General features: G+C 40.3%; 1 protein-coding gene across 19 annotated transcripts in view; it reads right to left on the bottom strand.

The window, feature by feature from the left end:
- ptprk (protein tyrosine phosphatase receptor type K) overlaps window positions 1-27,052 on the bottom strand; it is a 166,487-nt gene that overhangs the window by 15,078 nt on the left and 124,357 nt on the right. For 4 of the 19 annotated variants that reach the window (XM_051876485.1, XM_051876484.1, XM_051876488.1 and 1 more), the window contains 15 exons: window positions 24,839-24,948; window positions 24,442-24,643; window positions 22,784-22,889; window positions 22,208-22,481; window positions 21,605-21,641; window positions 16,265-16,400; window positions 9,569-9,598; window positions 7,855-8,015; window positions 7,309-7,344; window positions 4,720-4,731; window positions 4,359-4,543; window positions 2,343-2,430; window positions 1,428-1,567; window positions 1,267-1,284; window positions 820-856 (listed from right to left, as the gene is read on the bottom strand). In XM_051876485.1, the coding sequence (XP_051732445.1) occupies window positions 820-856; window positions 1,267-1,284; window positions 1,428-1,567; window positions 2,343-2,430; window positions 4,359-4,543; window positions 4,720-4,731; window positions 7,309-7,344; window positions 7,855-8,015; window positions 9,569-9,598; window positions 16,265-16,400; window positions 21,605-21,641; window positions 22,208-22,481; window positions 22,784-22,889; window positions 24,442-24,643; window positions 24,839-24,948 (1,572 nt within the window). The remainder of the gene's footprint in view (window positions 1-819; window positions 857-1,266; window positions 1,285-1,427; window positions 1,568-2,342; window positions 2,431-4,358; window positions 4,544-4,719; window positions 4,732-7,308; window positions 7,345-7,854; window positions 8,016-9,568; window positions 9,599-16,264; window positions 16,401-21,604; window positions 21,642-22,207; window positions 22,482-22,783; window positions 22,890-24,441; window positions 24,644-24,838; window positions 24,949-27,052) is intronic. The other 15 variants (XM_051876495.1, XM_051876493.1, XM_051876497.1 and 12 more) reach the window with 12 other exon arrangements.

Consider the following 27,052-nt stretch of genomic DNA (forward strand, 5'->3'; position numbering starts at 1 on the left):
CCTGATCGTCACCACTGTGCAGAAGAGCAGAGCTCATGGTTAGGCTGTGAATAACCGCATGCACTAATACTTTGGAGCATGTTGCTTTGTTCAGTGAGCGATAACTTTGCTATTGCCAGTGCAGTAACAGGGTTGTTCTTACTTAAAGAATACAGTCTTTTAATTGTACAATCTAACTCAAAATATAAACAGGTCATTTCTATTCACTCTAAATCACATACTTTTGAGAGTCAACTTAAAATAAAAAGGACATTTCACTAAAAATATTAAGTTAATTGTGTCACAGACTAAAGAATTTAAGAGATTTTACATGATTTATTCAGGTAGATTCCATTAAAGAATCGAACCTTAAAAACTACTCAAAAATATCATGTGTAATATTGTTACCATAATTTTTTTAAGTAAATAGCACATACCATTTTTTATAGTGTAGTGATTTACTGTCAAAAGTGCATTTCCAAGAAATAAACATGTAATATTATTAGCTGCTGCACTTATTAACGCAAAACAATAGTAATTTTATGATTAAATAAACTTTAAGACTAAAAATCCCCCCAGTGCTACCAGATCAGGTGATCTGAAGGATATCATTTTAGACAGTTTGTTCATCTGTTGTTACACGGATACAGTAGATTGTTAGAATGATATTCGATAAATGGTTCTGAATTGAGGAGCACTTTTTAAGATGTCTATCAGATAAAATAGGACGCAAAGCTTTCCGTGTGTTTCAACGATGTTAGTCACAGTACAGTAAAACACCTGTCAGTTTTTGTTCTTGTCATTGAAGAAAGCATGATTATTTTAACATTTCTCATTTACCTTGAGTTGCAATGTAATGACTGGGCCTTTGGTATCCCTGCAAGACAAACAAAAATAAGGATTTATTTACAACTTTTAATGATGGAGGCAGCAAAAAATTCAAACAAATATTATCCGAGGTTAATTAATTTTGATGTTTTTAATAGTTTGGTTTTTCTAGTCAATCTCGACACACACAGAATCAAACACACACTGCAGGGAGACCCGACATCATACCCCCCCTCCCACGAAAACACACGACACCAAAACATGAGTGTTAACTAAAACACAGGCCAGGGATGTGAACGTGCATGGTGTCCACGAGCGAAGCAGAAGAGCACAGAGCATGAGCAGAAGCAGCAGGATGGAGCCGGGCGTGTGTCGGTGAGGAGGGAGGGAGGAGCGGCGCATGCAGATGGATGGGGGAGACAGAGAGGGTGTCTGAATGTGCCCTACAGTGATACTTACATCCCTGTACAGCCAAATCTACCGCCCCCAAATCAACCGCACAAGAGTGAGAGAGAGCACAACAATGTCAGTGAGTCAGCAAGCACCTCCAACAAGGAAGAAAAGAAAGCTGTAAATTGTGTATAGTTGAGACAAAGGCATGCATAAAAGACCTCACATACGAGGGAGGGAGAGACGTTTCTCACACGTTCGCCAATGGAGGAGGAGGCGGCATCGCCACTTACATCAATGTAGTTGGCATTTATGTAGTCGGACGAGGGGTCGTCTTCCATTGGCTGCAGGATCACTCGAGAATGATCGTCTACAGCGCCAAACAGAGCAGATTCAGGACAAAAACACTGTGCTGCTTACTGTATGAGTGATGGACTGTGAGCTACGCAACAGGTTTCTTAAAAATAAAGGCTCTTCAGTGAAACCATTCTGAGCTCTTGCAGGGTGAACCTCATGAAACCTCATGTTCTGGTCATATTTCACCCCAAAACCAATAGGAAGAAGATTATTTGCTTGGTGACATTATTTTCATGGTGATTTAGCACATTTTCTAATTACCATGATAAATTACCTTTTGAGAATTTGTTTGTTTGTAATTCTACAGCAATAAAATACATGTTAGCATAAATTAAATGCACTATAAAAAAATATTTGTTTGTTTCTGCAGCTCAAAGAGTAGCACATGACGCTAACAATGCCAAGGTCATGGGTTTGATCCCACGCGACGCATCAACTGATGAAACGCACAGCTCCACTTTAACAAAGGTCATTTAGGATAAAAGCATCTGCCAGATGTACTGATAATTTTGGGGGAAATAAGTTAAATTAAAAATAAGCTTACTAAAAACAGGCTTCATTTTCTTTGTGCACAAAATAATGTCTTGATCTTTTCTTCAGATGCTGGGGTGAAATATGACTCTTTCTTGATAGGTTCACCCTTAAAGCACCAGTGCAAGTTGGTTTTCTCGAACAAAAGTTCAAAAGGTTCTTTAATGACCACAAAACTATCTATGGACCTAAAGGAAAACGTTATTTTTAGGAGTGTAAGGAGTCAGATATTAAGTGAGAATGTCCTACACTCTTACATGCAATGATGTTCCCATATCGATTCTTCGTTCGATTTTGCTCTTTCTTTGCTGCATCCCAGGAAGCAGACTGACCCTCAAAGAAGCTCTGGAGACACAGAGAAAGAGTTACAACACAGACAACAGGGCCTTAAGTACATCAATATCCTAATTTACTCATATTTTCATCATGTTCAACAACATCAACACTACAAAGTAGTTTGAATTTGCTCTATGTGTTGGAAACACATGTAAATTTGATTACTGAACAGTTACAGAAACATCAGGCGGTCTCTGCAGCCGAAACAAAAAAAGAAGAAAAGAAATTGTGCTGCATCTGGCACATAAACTCAACTGATCAGATTGTGGTTTCATAAACCGCCGACACTCTTTGCCTGCAACCAGCAAGCTAATGACTGCAAAACACGTGTGGGTATAATGGTGTGGAGGAGCGAGCGCTTTCAACGGCTTCTTGGTGAGGTTCGTGTTAAAGGTGAAGTGTGTCTTTTCTTAGATGTTAAAAATAGTTTGGGTGGGAATATCTGTTTATCCGAACAATGGAAGAATGGGGGAAGGTTCAGGAAACCTGCGAAAACAATCTTTAAGGCCCTGATATACTTTAAATGAAACTGAAAACGAACTGGTGACGTTAGGGACTTTCGCACCGGGTGGTTATAGGAACTAGACACCAGGGCGGTTTCCCCGAGAACTAAATGTTCCCCCAGGGCAGTTTTCCTAGTTGCATTCGCACCATCAGTAGGAACTCTGAAGTGACGTAAGCCGGCCGACAGAGACGTTATTTAAGAGCGCCATTCAGAAACATCAACAACTGGAGGACGCTGTGATCGGAGCTGTGTTTGATGTGTCCTGGGATTCTTGATGGTATGTAGATGTATAAGTTATGCGATGGAAAGAGCAAAAAGGAGAGGAATCTCCTACGACAACTTGCAGTGCCACATACCACTGAGGCTGAGAAAAGAACACAATGCGACCAGTAAATGCCGTTAACATTAGCTTTCTGTATGTTTTTTGTGGTGTAAACTGTGTGTATTTACACGGCTTTTTAAAAATGGCAGGTGCTGTTTCGTATGGCATGCATTCGACCGATCAATGTACACTTATGTCACTGTCAGTTCCTGTAGTGCTGGGTTAGACCCTACTCTGAAGTAGGAGCTAATTTAATTCCCCCAAAAGACGTTCCTAGAGCTAAAATTCGTTCCCAGGTACTTCCGCCATTAGAACTAGAAACTGTGAAAAGATTCCTCCGGTGCGAAAGCCACTAAAATCAGGCCAAAAGTTTGTTTTGGGGGTTCGAAACACCTTGCTAAAAAGTTCACTCCAGCTGGTAAACACCATTGGTCTGTGGTGATGATGTAAAAGTGGGTGTGGCTCTAAGGCTCCACCCTCTTTGAGGTGTAAATCTTCTCCGGTTCATTTCTTCTGTTTAGATGCGAGTAAAAACATGAACACACTGAAGAGCCGCTTTATAGTAGAAACTGAAGCTGTAATTCTAATTGGTGCTGTCGTTCATGTTTAATACTGTAAATCTGCTGTTTTAAATCAATCTATTGTACGAATAAACATGACGTGACAGGAGTCTGAATCTCAGAGCTGCTGCAAACATCCACATCACTATGATCAGATGCTTTCTGAACTGCTGTTTTCTCAGCGCTGCCATCTGTGTTGTGTTTATTCTGTTATTGAGAGGACAGCGCGCAGCACATATACATATTCATCTAAACGTCGCTCTCATCAGTGTGGATGTCCGCTAACAGTATTTCGCTGCAAAGGTTTTTCAAACTTATTTTTACCCCAAAGCGAAGAATGTTAAAGAACTTTGACCTGAGTATATCCGGGCCTTTATTTTTCCAATTAACTCGAGCTGAGCAGGTAAGACACACTTCAACTTTACGATCACTTAAGTTTCCGTCACACGTTCTCACATTTCCCCGCACTATTTTTTCATCATTGGTCTATGTGCACACAGCTTCGACCTTTGTGACCGGTTTCTCTGTGGTTTCGGTGTCACAGTCTAACCTCATACTCCTCCTTGAAGCCGTAGCTGTCGGAGGTCTTCATCAGATTGATGTGCTGCAGCAGGTCGGCCACCCGTATGGCGGGGTGCAGCTGTCCGGTCTGATAGGGTGACTCCGTGCCCTCGCAGTGGTAGCGCGGGATGTCCAGCAGTCGGCTGTTCTCGGCCGCCGCCGTGTGGTTCTCGTCTGGGGAAGCAGTGGGGAAAGTTTTATTCGAATGCGCACTGGGAACTTTCAATAAACCTTTGTACATGCTAAGCTCAAAGGACTCGACACATACACGCAAAACCTCACAAATGCATATATAATCCCAGAGTTGAGCACTCTGAACAGGACAGAGGCGTTTCTTCACACACACTTACCAGTGATAGGCACTTATGGGGCAGCGGGAGAGAAAAGAGTTGTTTAGTTCAGCGTCAGCTCAAACACACGGGCTCTGTAGTACAGCTGATGGGGTGATATGGACTAAACATTTACAGAACACAGCTACAGGACACTAAGACGAGGGGAGCACAAACAAAGCCACTGAGGTTATCTTCCAATGCACTTCAAATTTCACTTTAGCTATAGTCTTTGTGGAGATGCAGAAGCCGCATCCATATGTGCTATACCACAAAAGATAACTGAATATGCTCACAGGAATCGCAACCACAGGAAATGATTTATAAAGCAAACCCTGTCGATTCTGGAGAACAAACGAGTGCACTTTATAGTGTCGATTCTACTGCGCTTTTGTCTACAACTGCAGTCTAAAGACTTTGATAATCAGACATTATTCGGTCACAGCTGTGGACTATAACTTCTCTTCATCACAGATGTCAGAAAGACGCAGCTTGTTTGGGTGAAGTGTTGTCCTTCACACTTCAGAGCTGTGGCCTAAGGGGATGTTTTAATACCCTGCCACCATCATCATCATCATCATCATCATCTTCATCATCATCATCTTCACACCACTGTAGAAAAGTCTTTCTTGCTTGTTCTGTCCTGTTTGCATCTGACACTGTTAACCCAGATGACCGGAGTTATATTGGGTTTACATGTAAGCTGTCAGTTTAGTTTCAGCCTCATCCTACGAGCTCCGAGAACACTCATAATGTCATGCTGTGTGTGTGTGTGTGTGTGTGTGTGTGTGTGTGTGTGTGTGGGTGAGTGTGTGGGTGTGTGTGTATGAGTGTTTGATGATGCTTTGGTAAAACATACAAAAAAAGTAGTGTTTTCCAGCTGATTCTGCTTCCAGATTTTACATTGAACATCTAGTAGTCTTTAGAATGCTTATTTATGTAAATCTATTAATGGAAATGTATTACTATCCCTTGTGAAAAAGAAGTACACTTTAGCATACTTTTAAAAAGAGTACTTACTTATTATGGAAATAATACACTTTATTAGAATATTTGAACTGTTTTCAGGCACTTAATTTCATGTTATTTACAATTAAATGAAACTGTATTGTAATTTAAATTAATATTAATTGCAATTAGCAGAAATTAAGAGTGCTTTGTTTGAAATATGCTTAAACTGTACTGCTGAATGTACTGACAAACAGTAAACTAAAACTTAAATATATATTTTTTTAATATTTTAACTTTAAACGCAACATCAAAAAACACATTTACAGTTAATATTAATATAATTGCTTTACATGTGCTTTAGTGTGTTAGTCAACACATGAAAATAAGTGCACTCCTTTAAAGCATGACAAAAGATTATTAAAACAATGATATAAAAAGTTGTTTCATTAATGTTATATTATCTGCAACTACGTTTTTTTTTTATTTTTTAAATATACTTTAGAAATTTGAAGTACACTATAAGTGCACATTCAATACAATTAAGTGCACTTGTTTTTCACAAGGGATTACAATGAAAGATTTAAATGTTTGATTTCCAAATATCTCTTGAATTCAATGGTCATTTGTTGGGACACACACCCCAAACATATATGGCATGTGTAGGTTTATTCATTCTGCCATCACAGCTATGCATGATTATGTTGCATCATATTTCCTGCATTTAACGTTGGTTTTCCCTGCTGTCTGTGACCCATCAGACCTGCAACTTTGTTATATACTGTGTGTGGGTTTGACACTTTAAACCTAATCTTACAAAACCTCCCCTCTGTCTCAACTGGGATTGCCGTTCAAAAAGTCATTGGCTTATTTTAAGTCTTAAGTCTTATTTTAGGGGTAGCGTTCGTGTGTGTACAGTAGCAGAAACACACTGTCTTACTGTGCTTTCACTGCAACACACACAGTCGTCTCAAGAGACATTTGTAATATTCTGGGATTCTGAGGTTCTTCAAACACAGTAGTTCTCAATCCGTTCCTACAGGATTCCTGCGCTGCAGATTTGGGATGTTTCCTCCTTGTTTAACTCATTTGATTTGACTTGTTAGTCCACAGACTGAAGCAGGTGCAGCGCTGCCCGTGGAAATGATTGAGAAACCCTGTTCTATGTAACACAACGGGATCATGGTGAGGGGCTACATGAGTGATGCATGCTGGGTAATGGAGGTCTTTATGTGCAGCAGGAGTACTCAGCTCAGTTCAGTTCTCTTCTGATCAAACTTTACCTCATGACTTGAAGTATTTAACTAATTGGAAATATGGACAAATTAAAGACAACATGAAACTACGTTTATGTAGGGTGGGGTCTGATTTTGTTCACTGTGATTTGATTGGTCGATGACATTGTTGGTTAATATTAATGTCCCCACTCACACCTCATTGGTTATGCCGACAAAAAGGTCATTTGAGAGGTGGAGAGGGTTAAAAATCTTAGTGCGTACTAATTTAATGTAATTAATTGTGCCAAATAAGACCAAGTGACATGTTCAAGGCAAGTAAATGGGGTCAGTTTTAATTTCATGTTGTCTTTGAGCCATAAGACAGGTTGAAGTGAATTGAATACTCCAGTGATCCGGTCACAGACACGACACATTCAATCCTCACCTAATACAGCTGTCGGCACGAGAGGGTCATTAGGCACTGCAGAGAAACATGCAGAGTTATCGTAAATAATACAAAATAAAAACTCAAAAGCTGAGGATGTTCAGAAACTGAAATCACACCGCCTTACTGCTCGAGTTTTTACTCACGATTCAACAGAAGTGCAGGATAAACGTGGGTGCACTTTGCCACGCAATATCCAGTCATGGGTAATAACTCAACCATGACGCGTTAAAAACTTTTGCGAAATGCAGAGCAGCAGATGTACTAACTGCATTAAATGCGCCTGCATTGGGCTGAACAAGAGAGGTACACAATCTAGACTACGAAAACATTGTCATTACACATACCAGCGCCTGACAAACATGAATCTTCATGTAGGTTTTGTGTTTCCATCCTTCCGATATATCAGACCAAATGTTTTTTCACATATATAAGCACAAACTCCTGTTCCAAAATCCTCAGACAAGCTTGAGACGATTCTACAATGTTCTACATCGACACAAGTTAAGGTTGTGTTGTGTCGTTCTGGAGGGCTGGAGTACTCACAGCGGTTGCTGAAGTTGTGCGAGTCCATGAACGTGACGGACACCGGCTCCTCCGCGTGCAGAGTGCTTTGGTCGGCATAACTGCGATCCATGGAGTTCACCATGTGCGTCATCTCCTGACGGGTGTTTCCGATGGCATCCTTGCGCTTCTTAGCGAGCTTCCTGATGACCCAATTACAGAAAGAATCGTTAAAGATCTACTGCTCTGGAAAACAGCATCATTCCACCCTTCACCCACCCACAATAAACAGAACACAGGAGAGAGAAAAGGGGATGATCCAATAGGAAAGCTTTAGTTCTGGTAAAGGACAACTTTTTAGGAAACTTTGAGGAAATACTTTCAAATTAGTGGATGTGATTTAGAGGAATAAAACCATGTCTGTTCAAACTTTCTTATTCGAACATGTTTGCTTTAGTTTTACCATTACAGAATTACTTTGGACATTTATGAGGAATCATGATTATTAGTAAAAAGAATGTTTCTATTCTTGACTAAAATAGCAATAAAACTGCGAAAAATGATTTTCTTAATCAGCATTTTTGTCTTGTTTTCCAGTTAATATTTGAACATTAGAGATCATGACACGGAGAAACATGTGATATTTAACTTTTTAAGATTAATGTCAAATCATTTTTAATGTTTATTTTCAAGTCGAAATAAAGGCTTAAAATATTAACATCTAAAATGCATGTCTTCTGTTCTTTCTGGTTAAAGAAAATATCACAAAAATGTTTGATTTATTTTGTAAAACATGAATGGAAATCTAAAGTAAGGGTTTAAGGGCTGAATTAACAATTTACATGTACATAATGACACCGAGAACATCAGGATGAGCAAATTATGTTAAAACTGAGCTCATTATCATAAGCAATTTTGCTTCACTAAATAATTTTTTTTCTTGTTTAAAGGATGATTAGACTTTTTTTCCAACTAAAAAAAACAAGACAACATACTGATCACTGATCTTTTTGCAGCAAGAGATTTTTTCGGTCAATGTGTTTTTTTTAGGTTGCATTTAGCAAATACAAATCAGATAAATATATATAGATTTATCTAAACTGAAAAAAAAAAAAGAAGTCGTCATGGTTTTACTATGTAATGTCATGAAATGTAATGTGGAGCTGTGAAAGATGATTTGTAAGGCAAATGATTAGTGTATTTTCAATCTGTTATAAGATTTCGATGCTTTATTGGACAAGAATACATACAAGCAGGAATATCTGGATTTTTTTTTGATTGACATTTTTGTAGAGATGTCCAGGAACTGTGACGGGGCAAAGGTTTAGGTTTAGCTGCGGACTAAAGGCCAACCGGGACAGCGACATGAAAAAACACCCTCTTCACCAAATGAACGAGCGGATGAGTATGTGAGGTGGATGGAGACAGGGTGAGTAACTATCCCACACACACACACACACACACACACACACATGCACACACAAAACAACAAAACAACCAACCCAAAAGACAACCAACAGACACAAGTGCAGCATTCTTTTTTCAAATAACACCGCTTGGATGCGACCGTCGCCGAGCGTGTCCAAGAACTGCTACAGTGCAAAAGGAACGTGATTGGTCGAAGCGATTTGTGTTTTCGCTTGAAAAAAGGATACTGCATCTTTAAAAGACTAACAGGACTAACCATAGACAGAGAGCAGAGAGCCCTGCATGTGTATCAGCCTTTTGCTTTTGTCTGAGCGTCTCTGTTACTTACAGGTAATATGAGTACGAATAGTAGCTCCTCCTGGCGAGCGAATGAGAAACAGCACAAACAGATGAAGAGATATTGGTGAGTGCAATGTGGGAATCAACCGTAAAAACATAAGCAACAGATAGCTAGTCAACAGAGGATTCAGCGTTTAGCTGGATCTCTCTGGCCCTCATTGAAACATGCATGTCTTGTTTTGTACATTTGCGTGCAATCTGACACCCTATTTATGTGACAGTTGTCTGATAAGAAGAAAAAATAAACATAATCAGAGCATGCAAAAACTCTGGGTGTGTGATTTAATCATGCATTTCAGGGGCTCTGACTTGATAAATCACTGCAATAAAAATTGAAGCACAGATCATTTTAAAGTTTTTAAAAAGCCATTTTTAAAGAAGGGGAAAAAAATCACATATGTGGAGCACAACCAAAAAGACACAAATTAATATAAAAAAAAAGCTGCAAATCAAAGCAGTAAGCTGCTGACTTCCTGCAAAACAAGCATAATAATGTCAATGACCACTGTTTTAAAGATGCAGTATCTTCAGTTTGAGCGGAAAACATTGATAATCCATTGCTCAGTTGGAATAGAGCCATTTATATTTATACCTGTGTACCGAGGTTCAATTTCTGCACGTTCATTCATTTGAACAGGATGTTAAATTACACAATCATCTCTCACGCAAAGAAAAATGACACTGGATGTTCAGATGTGTTTAATGGTGCACTACATTCAACCTAAATACATGTTGGTTAGTGAAACAAATATGGTTTTGTTTGAAATGATGTGCATTCACAGAAGCTGTTCCTCATTTATTCATATCACATGACCTGCCGGATATTATACTCGCTTTATCTCGGTAAGACTCGTATTGGACACTTTGGATGTGAAATAAGTTAATTAAGGGATCATAAATACAGTATTTCTACACCAGCCAGAAGCTTTTACCTTAATATGACGCTCTCAGTTTAATGCCCAAGACACTGTTATATCTCTCATTTAGAAAAATGAATGGAAAAGGATTTGTGCACCTTTAAAGTACAGAATGAATGAAGAATGGAGGGTGATGAATTATTCCAGCGCTCATGGGTCCGGGTGTGAAAGAGATTGGGACTTTACCAGGATCTGAAGCCCATTCAAGAGAAATTACATAAAAAAAACCCTCAAATACAGTTTCTGAATGTTATGTACATATAAAAATACTATAATGTTATTCACGATTAAGTAGTATAGCATTTTAATAGAAACTTATTTTTACCATTAGTTACACAAGGCAAAAGAAGTTAGAATCAAGGATAAATAACTCTGATCGGGCATTGACGGAGGCCTTCATGGGAAGAACACCTTTCAACGAACAGGACCCACTTCAAAGCATAAGCGCTTCTTGTAGAGGGGGCTCTAGCTGAAGTGAACGTGTCCACCACTGCTGGGGGTAGATCACTTAGACCCTCCGTGTCCCATCCAGAGACCACCTGTGGAGGTTTCAGAGATCTGGATGCGGGTGCCATATGGTGCCCCGTCCCCGAGAAAGAAGGTCTTTCCTCAGGGGAATCCGCCAGGGAGTGGCTGTCACGAGGAGCATGAGTTCTGGGAACCAGGTCTGGGTGGGCCAACCAGCAAGACCTGCTTTTAGTCCACCCTGACCTTGCACAGGGTCTGTGCGAGTAGGCTCACTGGGGGAAACGCATATTTGCATAGGCCCCGGGGCCAGCTGTGTGCCAGTGTGTCCGTGCGGAGGGTCCCCTTGGTCAAGGGAGTAAAACAACTGGCAGTGGGACATGTCCAGAGTGGCAAACAGGTCTACCTGAGCGGCTCCAAATCAACTGGACCGCCTGGGGATGGAGTTTCCACTCTCCCGGGAGTGTGAGCTGTCGTGAAAGCGCGTCAGCCGCACAATTCAGCTCACCCGGAATATGAATGGCACGAAGCGACCTAAGTCGCTTCTGACTCCAGAGGAGAAGATGCCGGGAGAGTTGCAACATGCACGGTGTCATGCCCATCTCGGGACTCGGTTGTGGAGCCATAACTGACCTCGCGAGTGGACCAGAATGAGCCAGTCATCAAGATAGATGAGGATGCGAACACCCACTTCCGTAATGGGGTAAGGGTGGCCTCAGCGGCCTTCGTAAAGACACAGGGCGACAGGGATAGCCCAAAGGGGAGGACCTTGAACTGGTATGCCCGTCCCTCGAACGCAAAGCGTAGGAACGGTCTATGTTGAGGGAGAATCGACACATGAATGTACGCGTCCTTCAGGTTGTTCACTGCAAACCAATCCTGGGAGTGGACACATTCGAAAAGGTGTTTCTGTGTTAACATTTTGAACAGAAGCTTGTGAAGGGCCCAATTCAAAACACGCAGATCCAAGATTGGCTGTAACCCACCACTCTTTTTGAGGACAATGAAGTAGGGGCTGTAGAACCCTGACCTCAGGTCGGCTGGAGGGACCGGCTCTATCGTGTCCTTTGTCAGGAGGACTGCGATTTCTGCATATTCGCGACTGAGGTGAAACGGATACCGCTGAACCTGGGGGGGACGCCGGGCAAACTGAATTCCATAGCCGAGTCTGATCATCTGAATGAGCCAGCGTGATGGGCTGGGAAGCGCTAACCAGGCGCCCATTGACTGAACCAGCAGGACCAATGGGACGGGTGGTGAGGCAGCGAGGATAGGGCAGGGCAGGGACCCCCCCACTTACCTGGCTCCACGGTTTGGCAGGGGGTGCATTAAAAGGCATTGCATCCTCGATCCGCACCCGGCTCCATGCTGGCGATGAGAGAGGGCAAGGAGGGAAAGTGGCAAGGCATAGCAATGCTCACTGTCAGCTTCGCCCTCTTGGGACCCAGAGAATGATTCTCCGCCCAGCTCTCCTCTGGAGGAAGTCCTCATCTCTGGGTGGAGGGTTCCACTCAAGTCTGACGCTCATGGCAGCCCGGGAAAGCATGGCCGTCAGCTCTGGATCGGACTCGAATAACGTTGCTCTCCCTGAAGGAGGACACAGCCTCATCTCCAGAGGACTCATGCCCACTTTCTGATGCAGCAATCGACATCTGGTCCTCCGGTGGTGCTCCAGATGAGATACTTGGTCCTCCATTAGAAGGGCCAGCACCAACATTCTGAAGCTGGAGTGAGGGGGGCCGCAGGATTGACCCGGCGGGAGAGCCCCCACTGTAATCCTCAGATCACTCTGCATATCAACCAAAGTAGACTTCTGCTGGCTGCCAGAAGAACTAGATCAGGGGATAGCGGAGGGGACTCCACCTCTTGTGAGGTAATGGAGTCTCGATCCCAGCATCGAGATGGTCATCTTCCCGCAGGGGGTGCATGACTCATCCACGAACGCTACCTCAGCGTGCTTACGTCCCAGACACGAGAGGCTGTGATCATGACTGTCAGCTGGAGCTAGGAAACGACTGCATCCAGAAACGCACGGGTGAAATGACAACTTGAAAAGGACGAAAAGACATCTGTGTCATTCTTTTAGAGGAAAAGATCTTTTTGTGTTGAAGTGCACAGGGGGAAGATCGCAGAGAAGGGCTCCAACTGTGCAGAGTTTCTCTTGAAGACGATCACCACTGGGTTCTGCAACACACTCGTTGAGGAACGGCAGAGATGAATGAAAGCTCGGTTCCGAAGTGAAAGCTTGGTGAGTGCATATCTGCTTGCTTCCTATATACCCGCAGCACGGTACGTGGTTAGTGATGCAAATCTCACTCGCCAATGTCCATTGGTTGGTTCTGCTAACACTCCAAGATGATAGGGCTCTCAGGCGCGATCCCAATTCGTTATTCACTGACGCAACTCGTAGTGACTGACTGAATGGGAACTGAAATCATTGAGAGTAAACATCATATTATGCTACGTTCTGCTTTAATGAACAAATGGTGCAACTGAATAAAATACAGAGTTACTGTTGTTACAAGCTAGTTAGTAGTTACTAAGCCTCTTGTGTGGACTTTATGTTCCAGTTTAAGTAGAACTTGTGAACGGCTGGTGCGACCCGACCCATGTGTGAGTTTGTACCTGCAGTTTAGACTAGAACCCACTACATCTCTGCTTCTGTGTCTCACTGAGTGCTGCATTTCGTTTAAGGGAACTTTGATTATTTGACATTGCAGAAATATTTACATTTACATAAGTGTACTCACTAAATGGATTAGATTTTTGTGCGTCATTAAATAATCATGCTTAAGTATTACAATAAATGGAATTTTCCTTCCACTGAAAACAACAACGAACACGATCCTGACTGAAGACGGGCGAGAGAACGAGTGTTTGTACTGCAGAGACATGATGATGTGTGTAGAATAAGAAAATCAAAAAAGACAAAAACAAACGCACTCCGTCCGAGGTGCAGGTCAAGAGAGATAAATCTAAATATATATGAGATTTGACTGCACACTCACTTGCAGAAAGATTTTATTGACCAACATTTCGGCAGAAAGCCTTTGTCAAGGTATATAGAATAAGAAAAGACATTCCTTGACTCTGAACACTGAATTCAGACATTCAACAGAGCCCCGAATCTCCACACATCAGCAAGGTCTTTATTTGTTATTAAAGGTTATAGAAGATTCTTCTCTGCTGCCACTACAGCAATGAACATATGAACTGTGTGTGTGTGTGTGTGTGTGTGTGTGTGTGAAAAAGTAAAGGCCTTCGAAATTCCACAGTATTGAGTTTCCTCACTGGAACTCACGAGGAAGACGAGAGATCTGAGGTCAAGAGAGAAAGATGGATGGATGAAGGAAGATAAAAACAACATCTCAGCGAGGACAAAAGAAAACATGTCACTGCTGAAGAATAGATTCTCAGTATAGAACCTGTATTTTAATAGTTTTTTTTATTCATTTATTATCATTTAGTTATTTAATTATTCCATTTAATCATTTATTCATCTTCATTATATTACTTATTTTATTTATTTTGTTATGATTGTGTGGTTTTAAGGGATGTTTGTCTTCACGAGTAAGAGATACAAGAATGTCTCAATGTTGTGAAGCAGTACTTTTCATTGCTTTTGCTTTGGAATAATAACACTTGTTGGATTTGTGCTGGTCAGATGAAGTCTGAGCACTGAAACACATGCAATTCAATAAACCCTTCTCATTTTCTATAATCATCACTATAATCGTCTCCTGCTTTCTGCTGTATGAATAGAAGACTGTTCAAACAGTTTTGTAGTGCAAGTACAACCCATCCAATATTTATACCATGTTTAACAGACACTTATGTGGAATTATTTTTTAATTATATTTATCATGTGTTCTTTAAATAAAAGCACTAAGGTTCTCATCCGAAACATGCAACTATCGACGCAGCATCATCTAAAGATCTAGTGAGTTTGATGAGCATTTGATGAGCATCCCTGCATAAATATCACTGTTTATTTATTTTTTTTACAGTGTGTTTACAGAAGTGTGTCTAATGAGACAGACTATAGCCCTAATTATATTATTTAAAAAAGGGTATTTATAAAAGATACAGACTAATCTTTCCTGCCTGGTCTGTTATGAGCATTCATTTGTGTTTTAAACAGCCTGCTGTTCAAGAAAACGCCACATGATGGAGCCATTACACAGAAGCAGCACGAATGATGCCAGGCTGTTTGCTGAGCGATAAAGCGAGAGAAAAAGTGAAAGTAAGAGCCATGATGGTCAGTTTTTCTGAAGATGTGGGGGTGCACGTTAAACACACCCCTTCAAAACAATCAGTAGAGTACAGTAGAGTACAGTACCGGCTCTCTCAGCGCTGCATTGTCATTCAGCAATGACTATCATCACTAATAATCTGCCTACAAATAAATTATTTTCTACAAGTGATTTGAGAACAAATTTTAACTATAACTTAAGTAATTTAATAATAATAATATTTTTATTCAGCAAGGACACATTAAATTGATCAAAAGTGAGAGAAAAGACATTTATAATGCTATAAAAGAATGTATTTCAAATAAACACTGTTCTTTTGAACTTTCTATTCATCAAAGAATCCTGAAAAATCACAGTTTCCACAGAAATCTGAAGCAGCACAACAGTTTTCAACATTGATAATAATCATAAATATTTCTTGATATTAGAATGATTTCTGAAGGATCATGTGACACTGAAGACTGGAGTAATGATGCTGAAAATTCAGGAATAAATTACACTTTACTATATATTCACATAGAAAAGAGTTGCTTTAAATTGTAATAATATTTCACATTTTTACTGTTTTTACTGTATTTTTGATCAAATAAATGCAGCCTTGATGAGCAGAAGAGACTTTCACTGACCCCAAACTTTTAAACAGTAGTATGTATGATATAATGCCCTCAGATTTGTAAATGGGCTAAATAATGCATTGATTGACATGTAGAGATGGCAGAGGGCTTCTGTTAGGGTGAGGTAACGAGATTTCAGAAGAAGAAACTCCATGGGAGGTCCTCATTAATGTGTGTGTGTGTGTGTGTGTGTGTGCAGGTTTGCTGTGTGTGCACATCTGATTCTCTTTCAACGGCTTTAATTGAGATTTCGTGTGCCGGCACAAGCGCGTCTCAGTCAGTGTCCTGACGGGACGCCCCACGGCTGCTCCCCGGGTGCTGATGAATGATGAGATGGCAGTGGAAGAGGATGTTGGTGTGCTCATGTTCATTTCAAGAGCTGACACAAACGTACTGTAACGGCACACATTTAAAGAGACACACGCCTCTATCTTACCTTTTCTTCACCAGAAGGATGGCCACGAGCACCAGCAGGATGAAGACCAGGACAGCAGCGCTGATGCCGGCGATTTTCACCACTTGGTCGGTCTGTTTGGCCGGATCTGGAATCACTTCCGGCTCCTCTGTGGCCCCTGAATGGAAAACAGAATCGTTTTATTTTAACATTCACCCATACGAGTGTTAGGTCAGAGCCATGGCTTAGCGGTTAGCGAGTTCAGATTCAAAATATAAAATATGATTTTGTTTTTCTTACTAAGAAGCCACATTAAATCTCCAAAAACAAAGGTCACCAAAATAATTACATAATTCTACAAGATCCTGTTCCAAATGTACTCTCAGCTCCGTTTAAACGCCTGGACGTTTCACAGACATAAACCGCCATCAGTTTGCTGTGTGATTTCTTTCTCTCGCTGCCAAAACACAACAGAATGGGTTGAAAATGACTGTCGGATTTGTTTCTCCAAACATTGGCAGACAACCACAGTATCATTCCATTGTCGAACACTAATATTATTACCTGGCACAGATACATTATGCAAAACACAAAAATGAGTCTGCTCTAAAAATAACAGTAGGAAAGAGTTGAAAGAGAAGATGCTGCCTCTGAGCGCAGCCTAAAGAACAGAGTGTGAACGATGCCATGTCGAGCTAAACAGAATGTAAGGCCTCTGGGAGTTTTACAAGCTCTGTAAAACACAAGAGTAAAGCCATCACTGTAGTAAAATCACTGTATACTAGAGTTTACACTGCGTCAGAGACTGCTGCAGATACACTGACTGCAATACTCACATGCACTTAAAGTGAACATTCTGGTGGATTGAATGTGTACTTGTAGAGTACTTCAAATATTAATAGTATATATATATATATATATATATATATATTAAAAAAAAAAACTATACTTGCAGATAATATTCTATTAATGAAATAAAAGGCCACTTAAGAGCACTTAAAGAAAGTACACTTTCATGACTGTTTCTTAACACACTCAATTTCACTTTGTAATAATGTCTAATTAAAGTTTTACTTTAAAGAACATTTTAAATCGTGTTTTAATAATCTTTTGTCGTGCTTTAAAGAAGTGCACTTATTTTGATGTGTTGACTAACATACTAAAGCTGAATGATTTATCATTAAAAGATCCCACACGATCTTATTCCTAAATGACAGCGATTCGTCTCTCTGTCTATTAAACCTTTGGCAAGTCCGATCTCAGCGAACATTCAGATCTGATCCAGAGAGAGCCGCTGTCATGTACAGATATGAAACAGTCTTTTCAAACACACAGTTTCATTATTTCTGTCTTACAATAATTCAGATTATCACAGAAGAACTGGATTAAAGTTTATAGTTCGGATATAAACACTGATGTCTACGGTAGCGATCAAAATAGAAAGTAACTTGATGCTTCAAATAAAGATTGCACCAATTAAATTGTTACACCAATAGGTGTCGACAAGTGACAGGTGAAAAATGTATTCATCATTGAATCATTCATTCAAGAGATCCGTTCAAAAACACTGATTCATCCAGTAATGAAACAAGTCTTTATGAGTGAGTCATTGAATCATTCACTCAAACCAATTTTTTTAAAATAAAGAATTCAAATTAATTAAACATTTTTCAATAGACTGCAGCAATTAACATTTTGTCAGAAGTTCTAGTAAATTACATGTTACTTTTGTTTATTTGTTTGTTCAGAATCGTGGGAGAATCTCTATTTGAAACAAAATAATCCTGATTCTTAATTTATCCAGAATCGTGCAGCTCTAACTTGATCATAATTTTTACTGTGGTGTGTTGTGTGATTTTACATTTAAAGTTCATATATTTAAAGTTAATATATTTTAAATGCCTTAAATTGCAACTGGATTTAAATATATGACATAAAAGTTTCAATAGAAATGAAATTAAAGTTTATTTTAGTTTAGCATAAATGCTTTTTCAGTACACTCTACTATATTTCAATAGAAGTAATGTGATTAAGTTCTACTTAAAAGGGTCAAAAAGCACTCTTAAGTTCAGCTAATTACATTTAATACACCGAGTCCAAAAACATTGTATTAATTTCACACTCAGATATATTCTTCTAAAGTACATTATTTCTGTGACAAGAACTCGTTTTAAAAGTGTGCTAAAGTGTTTTCCATTCCTATAATCTGACATTCACATTTACGAGGTTCCAAAAAAGATCAGTGTGAATGAAAAGGGAACGAAACAATATAAACAATATTTAAAATGGCGTGTCATTCTGCTGCTGTGTTTATTTGCTTGTATAGTTCACTGTAAATAAATGACTTTGGTGTAACAGTTTGTATATTAAGTTTCCACAGCAAGTGACATGAAAAAACAGACAATTAAATGGTTAATCGCAATTATCCGTATTAGTATATGACTAATGGATCATTTCAGAGCTAGTATGAGGCCGTGTGTTCAGATGTTCCTGCACTGCAGTGGAGCTTCGGGTCTATAACCCTGTCAGAAATACATCACTGCCGACTGAAATACTTCTCGCACACCGATATAACAGCAAAACTATCATTACGGCATCTGCGGGTATTGATCCAAACTCCAGCTCGGTGCGTATGACATTTATGAGGGTCCTGATGCTGACTCCACTCATGGCTTTGCCTGTAAATGCCGCATTGTGCGATCTGTCTGGGCAGCAGCAGTAAATGGATCTTCGGTGTGTCCTGAAGCTCTACTATAAGCTTTTAAGAGTGATAAGGCGATGACCCGCTGACACGGGCCTCTTAAATAAAGCCATCAGCTGTACTCTCCTGCCTCTGGAGCTTATTTCACCCAACAATAACACTCAGACAAAACCAAAGGCGCTGGGACACGGCTTTTCTATCCTCTACTCCGCGTTTGGGCGAGTGAGCAGCCCGAGGCTGAATGATGCAGAACACTGCTGCCCTAATGCACCGGCCCTTCATCACCAGACCACACTCTTCCTCTTCGCTTTAAGAACCGATCACACACACACACACACACGAGTGCTGCATTAGCTTCACTCGACCTGTTCACATGACACAAATACTAATCAACCTGTACAAAATGGTAACTTTCAATTGTTACCTTAAAGAGTTCTTTCTATCTGATAAATCAGTGTATTTATGTGGACTCAGTGATGTTAAATCATATTTTTTTACCTTGAACACCAGCTAATTCAGATGTTATCGTGTGTTTTCAGCATGTCTCACATCTGTCTCCAGTGGGAAAATGTAATCTATATCTCTGCACAAGAAATGGTTCACATCCGTGAGGAAAAGCAAAGACAGCAAGGTGGTCTTGTGATCAGTTCTGACGCTGGGGTTAAAAGGTGATTAATCGGCGTGTGGTGTGGGTTTAGACGCAGGCCTGTATTGGTTCAGACATCAAATTTTGCCCCCTGCCAGGACACTTCTGTTTCTGTCAGCTCTTATGAGTCTGATCGGAGAGAAAAACACTAGGAGCAATTCAATGGAAATTGGATTACGTCCATTTTGGAGATAAAATTCCATGCTTGAAAACAAAAATGTATTTTTGTTGCTAAACAACACATGACGTGGGCTACATCTAATCCGTTCTGGGAGCGCTCGGAGCCTCGGGCGGACTTTTATCATTCGATTTCCTGCTGAAAAACAATTAATGAAGAGCCAGAGGAGGAAATAATGCGCAATAACTCAGACGAGACACGACCGAAGGTGCTTTCTGTACTGTCATTACCGCACCACACAATTTATACACATATCTGTATCACTTCATGCTGGAAAACATATTGGACATTTAGCTGGAGAAAATACTGAGAAAATATGTACGTGAAAACCTCATGTTCAATAGGCATTTATGATGATATACACTCCAAACATAAAACGACTATTCTGATGTACCAAATCACAACTGTACAGAAACTGTACTTAAGTTAAAATACTGATACCACGTAAAATACATATATTTAAGAACATTTATCAGACAAAACTATTTTTACCTGCCATGAAACAAAAACAGGCAGTTATGACACCAATATTTTAGATACTAGTGAAAATTCACAATCCTCTATTCTAATTTTAATACCACGGCTAAAACTAGCTTAACGAATATAATTTTAATAGCCTACATCAAGACAAGTAAAGAGTAACAAAATAAGAAGAAATAATCAAATTACAAGCAATAGCACAAATAAACATAATACCACAAAGATACAAATGAAACAGAGCTTTTCATGTCTAACAGTAGTTTTCAGGTACAGAAATGTAATAAAGTAGGCTAATCAAATAAATAACACTGCATAGTCTTCATATCCTTAAAGTTCAAGAGCAGTGAGTGATTTTTCCCCTTTGTTCGGTTAACATTAAAAACACAGACAGCAGCAGAATTATTAGGATGCTGTCACTTTAAGAGTGATCATGAGTTTTCTTTCTCAACCGAAGACATAACTGACTATCTTTACTAGGATACTCACTGAGACGGGCATTTTTTTGACATAATTTTATGTGAATTTGTCTGTTCAAGCACAGGAGTGCATGAAAGAGAGCTCAACTTGGTATTTGCACGCTGTCAGAGATGAAAGACATTTTCGTGATGATGCAGCTGTACAGAGCCTCATTCAGAGGTCATATTCTCATAACATTTCATTGTTAGAATTAATAAAAAAATGTTAGCTGACACAGTTTCATATACTCGCCAACACCCAAACATGAACGTTCTGTCATCCTTTATCCTCCCGCAAAAGGAAAGTGAAATTTAAGTTATAAGCTGCTGAAACAACAGTTTGTTCATCATTCCATCTATACGGCTGGAAAGGCAAACTTGACTCCATGAGGAACTTTGGTCCAGAAGTATACACACATCTGTCAGTGTAATATGCACAAACAGACACAATCCATTTCCACACGTACTCTTTTCACTAAGGCAAACGGCACCAATTTTTCGAGTACAAAAGCACAAAGCTTGCATGTATTGCCACTTTACATTTTTGTTAAAAATCAAATACTGTATGCAATTATTGTTATATTGTGAGCTCACATTTATTTCAGTATATTTTAGTGCATATATCTGAGGGAGATGTTCATAAATGTGACGCATATGTAACTGATGCTGAACAGGACTGGCGACTGTGAGCAGGACGGTCAAGGAGCAATCAAATATCTATCTATAGTCTGTCTATATAATCAAACACTGTCTCACTGCATATCCTAAAACAGCCTTTCTATAACACTGCCGAAGCTCACAACACCGCGAGACTTCAGACGCTGACAGACTTTAACACGCTCTTACATCAGAACTTCACAGACAGAGAGAGACTAGATCAAAATGAAAGGTACAGTAGATGATCTCGGTGGAAAGGGCTTACCTTTAAATGCCAGCTTCAAACACTGCGTTTTACTTTCCTGAAAAACAACAACAATTTACAGTTAATTCTCAAATCTCTATTAATAGCAGAGCAGAATAATATCAAACAGAAATCTGCACACATTGAGTAGAATGACTGGTATTTTAATCGCTTCAAATATGCGGATGATGTACTTAATTAACTGGAAAAACGGCGTGTGGAATGTTCAACAGTCCAGCTTTAATTACAGCGGAGGGGGCGGGGCTATCAGACTGATGATGAATGACAAAACAACCTTATACAATTCATACGCTACACTCATAAGTGCACAGTGTGCAGTGTGTCCTTTGGGACGCTATGATCTGGACAGAAACCGGATTGCCCAATATTTCTGTTAGTATTTGACCTGTCAATGATTTGACCTTGTCATTTGTTTAACAGTCACATGTAACTCAAAAGACAGTTATAATACACCAATAAAAGGGCCTGAAGCAACATGAATGTGATTTTGCTCAAGGACAGATCAGTTCAAAGCGCTGTGATTCAGTTCTGCTCAGAATAACCCTGGACAGACTCTCAGTCGCTGCATGTGTTGATGTGTGTGTTCGTCTGTCATCCGCTGACCTTCTCCACGCTGCTGACCGCCTGAAAGTAGATGTTGTAGTTTTTGCGGGGTGCGAGGGGAGCGTTCCAGTAGCCATGGTACGTCTTGTTGTCTCCCACCGTGAACGGCAGCGGTTCTGGGAGATTCCGGGGCGGGAGCTCCGCCGCGAAGTAATACGGCAGCCCGGCGCTGGCGGCGCTCTGATAGGACACGGGCTCGCGGTAACACTCGCCGCCGCCGGCCTCCCGTCGGGATCGGTGCGGATTGATCTCCTTCACAACGATCTGATAGGAGCTGTGGGTGACGGACAGAACATGACAGCCAATCATGAGTCAAGACAGAAGCGCTGTTTACATTTACAACAGGAACTCAAAACCCTCACCTCTCATGTGGATACTGATGACACATTAACATAATCATCCCAAAATCTTTTGTTTTTAGATGATATTTTGGGATATTCATTTTAGAAAAATCATGAGTATCAAATATGATCATCAGGCTTTTGAGGAAGGTTTATTTGTATTGTCAATGTATGGAGGCACACACACACACACACACACACACACACACACACATACACACACACACACACACACCTGATAGGAGCTCCTTTAGCCTGGGCCGGTTTCAGCAGGACGGTGATGGTGGTGGCCGTCTCGTTCAGCGACGCCTCCGACCCGTCATACTCCTCTAGAGTCGGCGCTGCACAGACACAGAGAGAGAATCTGTCAACATTTTCCACTAATACAATCCTGTGTTGGCGAAGCTTCCCTGAAACTCAACACTGAATACTTTGTCAAGCTTCAGAGTAGTTCAACTACAGTCACCCGCTGAAGAAGAAACCACTGAAACAATGAGGACCTCAAACTGCTTGATGCTATTAAACTTAATTCTGTACATAACACACATTTACACCAACTATACAATCAATTAACTGAACAGAAATACAGTAATATCATCTGCATGAATAAGTATTTGTCTTTCTCCTCCTATTCAGAAGCAGGTTGTTCTTTCCTCATGTTTTGTTATCTCCTCCTACACTTCTCTCACTCTCAGCAAATCTGAAGTGATGGATTTCTGAAACGCTAGGAAATCATATTTCCCCTGATCGTGCGTGTATGACATCTCCGAGCGGTGAAGTACACAACAGAACCTGAGGGAGCGGTGATGAGGTTACGCTCCTCGACGCTCATTAGCAGAACACAGGAAGGAGCTTTTACATCCAATTCAGCTGATTATGCTGAATACAGTCTGTAATTCAAGATCCTTCCATGAGCAGATGCAAATTAAAACAAACAAACAAAAAAGGGCTCATTCATCTTTACACAACACATTATTTATTTTTATTTCAATTAGTAAACCACAAATGAGCTGACTTTGGTGAACGGGTCAGAAGTTATTAAAAAAATCCACACATTTATACACCGTTTCAAAGTTTTGGGTCAGAAAGTTTTTCGTTTTCTTTTGAAAGAAATTAATACTTTTATTCATCAAGGACGCATTAAACTGATCAAAAGTGACAGTAAAAACATCTATTATGTTTCAAAAGATTCTGTTTCAAACAAATGCTGTTCTTTTGAACTTTCTATTCATCAAAGAATCCTGAAAAATAAAATGCATCACAGTTTCCACAAACTGTTTTCAACACTGATAATAATCATAAATGTTTCTTGATCATCAAATCATCATATCAGAATGATTTCTGAAGGATCATGTGACTCTGAAGACTGGAGTAATGATGCTGAAAATCCAGCTTTGATCACAGGAATAAATTACACTTTACTTGTTAGATTAAAATCTCAATCATAGGTAGAATATTTGTAGTCTCAGTCATCAGTTTAGAAACAGGCGCTTCAACCCCCGTGATGTGTGATATATTCACATAGAAAACAGCTGCTTTAAATCATAATATTTCACTGTTTTTACTGTATTTTTGATCAAATAGATGCAGTCTTGGTGAGCAGAAGAAACTCTTTCAAAATCATTAAAAATCTCAGTGTATTTGCAAGTAAAATAATTTCATTTTGGAGAGAATAAAAGTGCCTGGAGGATTTCATTGGCATTAAGAACAACCCTGTCAACCCTGCAAAAATTAATATTTTTCTGCCATCTCCTTCCATACCAACAGATACTCTCAGTCGAAATAGAATTAATTCTGTAGATACACGAGACACTGACTTCACAGCCTGAACTAATGGTCCAATCAGAAGATCGGATGGGATCTGACATACACAACATCAGTTCATACACGTACCTGATATGTTAGTGGTGACGTTGAGTGTGGTTGGGGGTCCGTATCCCTTGCTGGTGCTGGCCCGGATCAGGAACTGGTAGGTGGTTCCCGGGTGCAGCTGTGTGAAGTTGTGTCTCGAGGTGTTCCAGGGTAACGACACCAGCACGGGCGGACGCAGCAGCGGCACAGACGGGTCGAACGAATGCACACTGCTGTAGCTGATCTGAAGACAGTCAAGACACACAAATACATCATATATAGGCATGCATAAGGTGGATTTATTTTAGTTCTTCATAATAAAATACAAAGAAATGAACTTTTTAGAGTATGTACACATGGTGCAAGAGAGCACACACTTTTGGTACATAAGCATTGCACACAAACACACAAATCTAAAAGACGGCAGACGCAGCATTACCTCGTACTGGGTTATGATGCCGTTGGGCTCCAGAGGCTCTTTCCACCGCAGTGAGATCTTATCCTCAGACGGAGTCGCTCTCACAAACTCCTTGGGAACTGGACCGGGAACTACAGCACAGACAGAGAGAAAACTGAATGCAAGCAGAGCTGGCTTTAGTGAGAAAACCACGGTGGCTGGTTGTGTGTCTTACAGAATGTGGAGAATTTGCCATCGGATGTTTGGCTACAAATTGATATGTGTTTATGATGACCAGTGCTGATATTAATATCAGAGCAGAGCAGCTGATGGTCAAAATGATGACCCTTTTTACCAGTGAAACATCGTTGTGCCCCAGAAAAACATTACTGATAATCATTGTCTGTCAACGAAGATTACCGTATAGCGACCTCACACTGTGTCCTAACCAGATGTGACACGATAAAAGCCGTCTTTTCCATGTTAATCTGAGTTTTTGTCCAAATCAGCCATGATGATTTTATTTTTAAAAAAATGGTTTCTATTTCTGTAACATCACGGCAGGAACAACAACAAAAAATTTTGATCGATTTGGTTGCGAGTGCAGTGCTCTTGCAGAGAGACTCCGCCCACACGCTCTTCTGATTGGCTGTGATTTCTGATTGATTTTGTCATCTCTCATAGTCGTGTTGCATCTGATGTGGACAGACAAAATGCTTGACAATGGAAGTAAAGAAAACTTATAGCCATAAAAGTATCACAAACAGAGGCCCGACAAACTGGATTCTCATGGTCCCTACAACAATCTGATGTAAAAGCTTCTGCTTCCATGACTGGAATTATGTTTGATGTCAAATATAAATTGTGCCTACATCTGGATTTCTTTTTATTTAAAGAAAACACTAATTCTGTATCAGGCTGGCAGACATGCTCGCTAAATCATTCCGCAGGATAAAATGGGCCGTCAGCACCACACAAAAGAAAGGGGCAGAAATGATGGTACATAGTAGGAGCGTGTCGTTTTATCAAAACAAGAAAACATTCACTTCAAAAGTCATTTGCATATGCACAGATGAATACAAATGGTGTTCCTAAACCTGGGTTTGCCGGCATTGAGCCGAAGGAGCCGCTGACGGTGGCCTTTATTGTGCTGCAACACTGTTCACGTCAAGAAGACTGACAAAAAAAAGTTCTGCAAGCGATGTGCACGTCCCAGATGTGTCAAGAAATCACAGCATCTAACCCACTTATGACTGTCAGGTGCGCTTGTGTTCAATATATCACTGCCTTTATCCTTATTTGAATTATTTGCCTCACTCATCTTCCGAAAAAAAAAGAAGTTATATTTATACATTCCTGACATGTTTTGATCTGTTTCTCCACGAGAGAGATGCTGCACGAGGAGGCTTTAACTGTCAGCGTAATCATGTAAACATTTTAAATGGGCCAGTGCTACTCTTGATCATCTGGATGTATCGTCAGTCAGCGGCTCTTCAACATTTCAGCAGATCAGTGTGATTCTGGGTGAGACGTGAGATCTATATGGGCGCTGGCTGGAGGACGGTTTCACGAGCGGGTCACATCATTGAAGTGTGTCCTACCACAGGCCTGATTCATCCTGCCGTGCCATTCACACATCAGCCCGTTCAAAGAGCAGAAGTCACCAAAACAATCTGAGATTTGTTTCTATGGCAAAACTATCTGACTGACACTGACCCACCACTGAACCTCAGAACTGACAAGCCTTCGAAACCTAAAGCTCTTCTCAAAAATATCAGTAAACAGAGGAAGACTGTCACACCCTGGGTTTGATGGCGTTCAGTTTCAGACGTGTTCCTCTGAGGTCTCTCGTCACATTGTGATCTTTAACCTCTCGCCTGCTTACATCATCAAACTGTTTCTTATTTTAATTCACCCTGAATGAACTCTATATGGGCTTCTATGATTTGAGGTCAAATATGGATGCCAAACGATCAGCCACTGATCTGAACTAGCTGATAATCACTTCCACTGATTCGGTATGTGGTCTCTCGACTCACCGATCACACTGTTAGGATGCAGAAGATGCAAGAATATTGTGCTTTGGGTGGGAGATAATATTCTCAAAACATGCTGATTAATATAATAGTCAGGCATGGCAAAACTGTACCAGAAAAACAAATATAAGTGTATGTTCACACTTGTACAGTAGTTTGGTTCTCTTGTTTTTTTTGATCCGGATCAAAACAGAAAATGATACATTTAGTCCTGGTTCAA

Source organism: Ctenopharyngodon idella, chromosome 20, assembly GCF_019924925.1.
Source record: "Ctenopharyngodon idella isolate HZGC_01 chromosome 20, HZGC01, whole genome shotgun sequence".
In the NCBI taxonomy this organism is placed as follows: domain Eukaryota; kingdom Metazoa; phylum Chordata; class Actinopteri; order Cypriniformes; family Xenocyprididae; genus Ctenopharyngodon; species Ctenopharyngodon idella.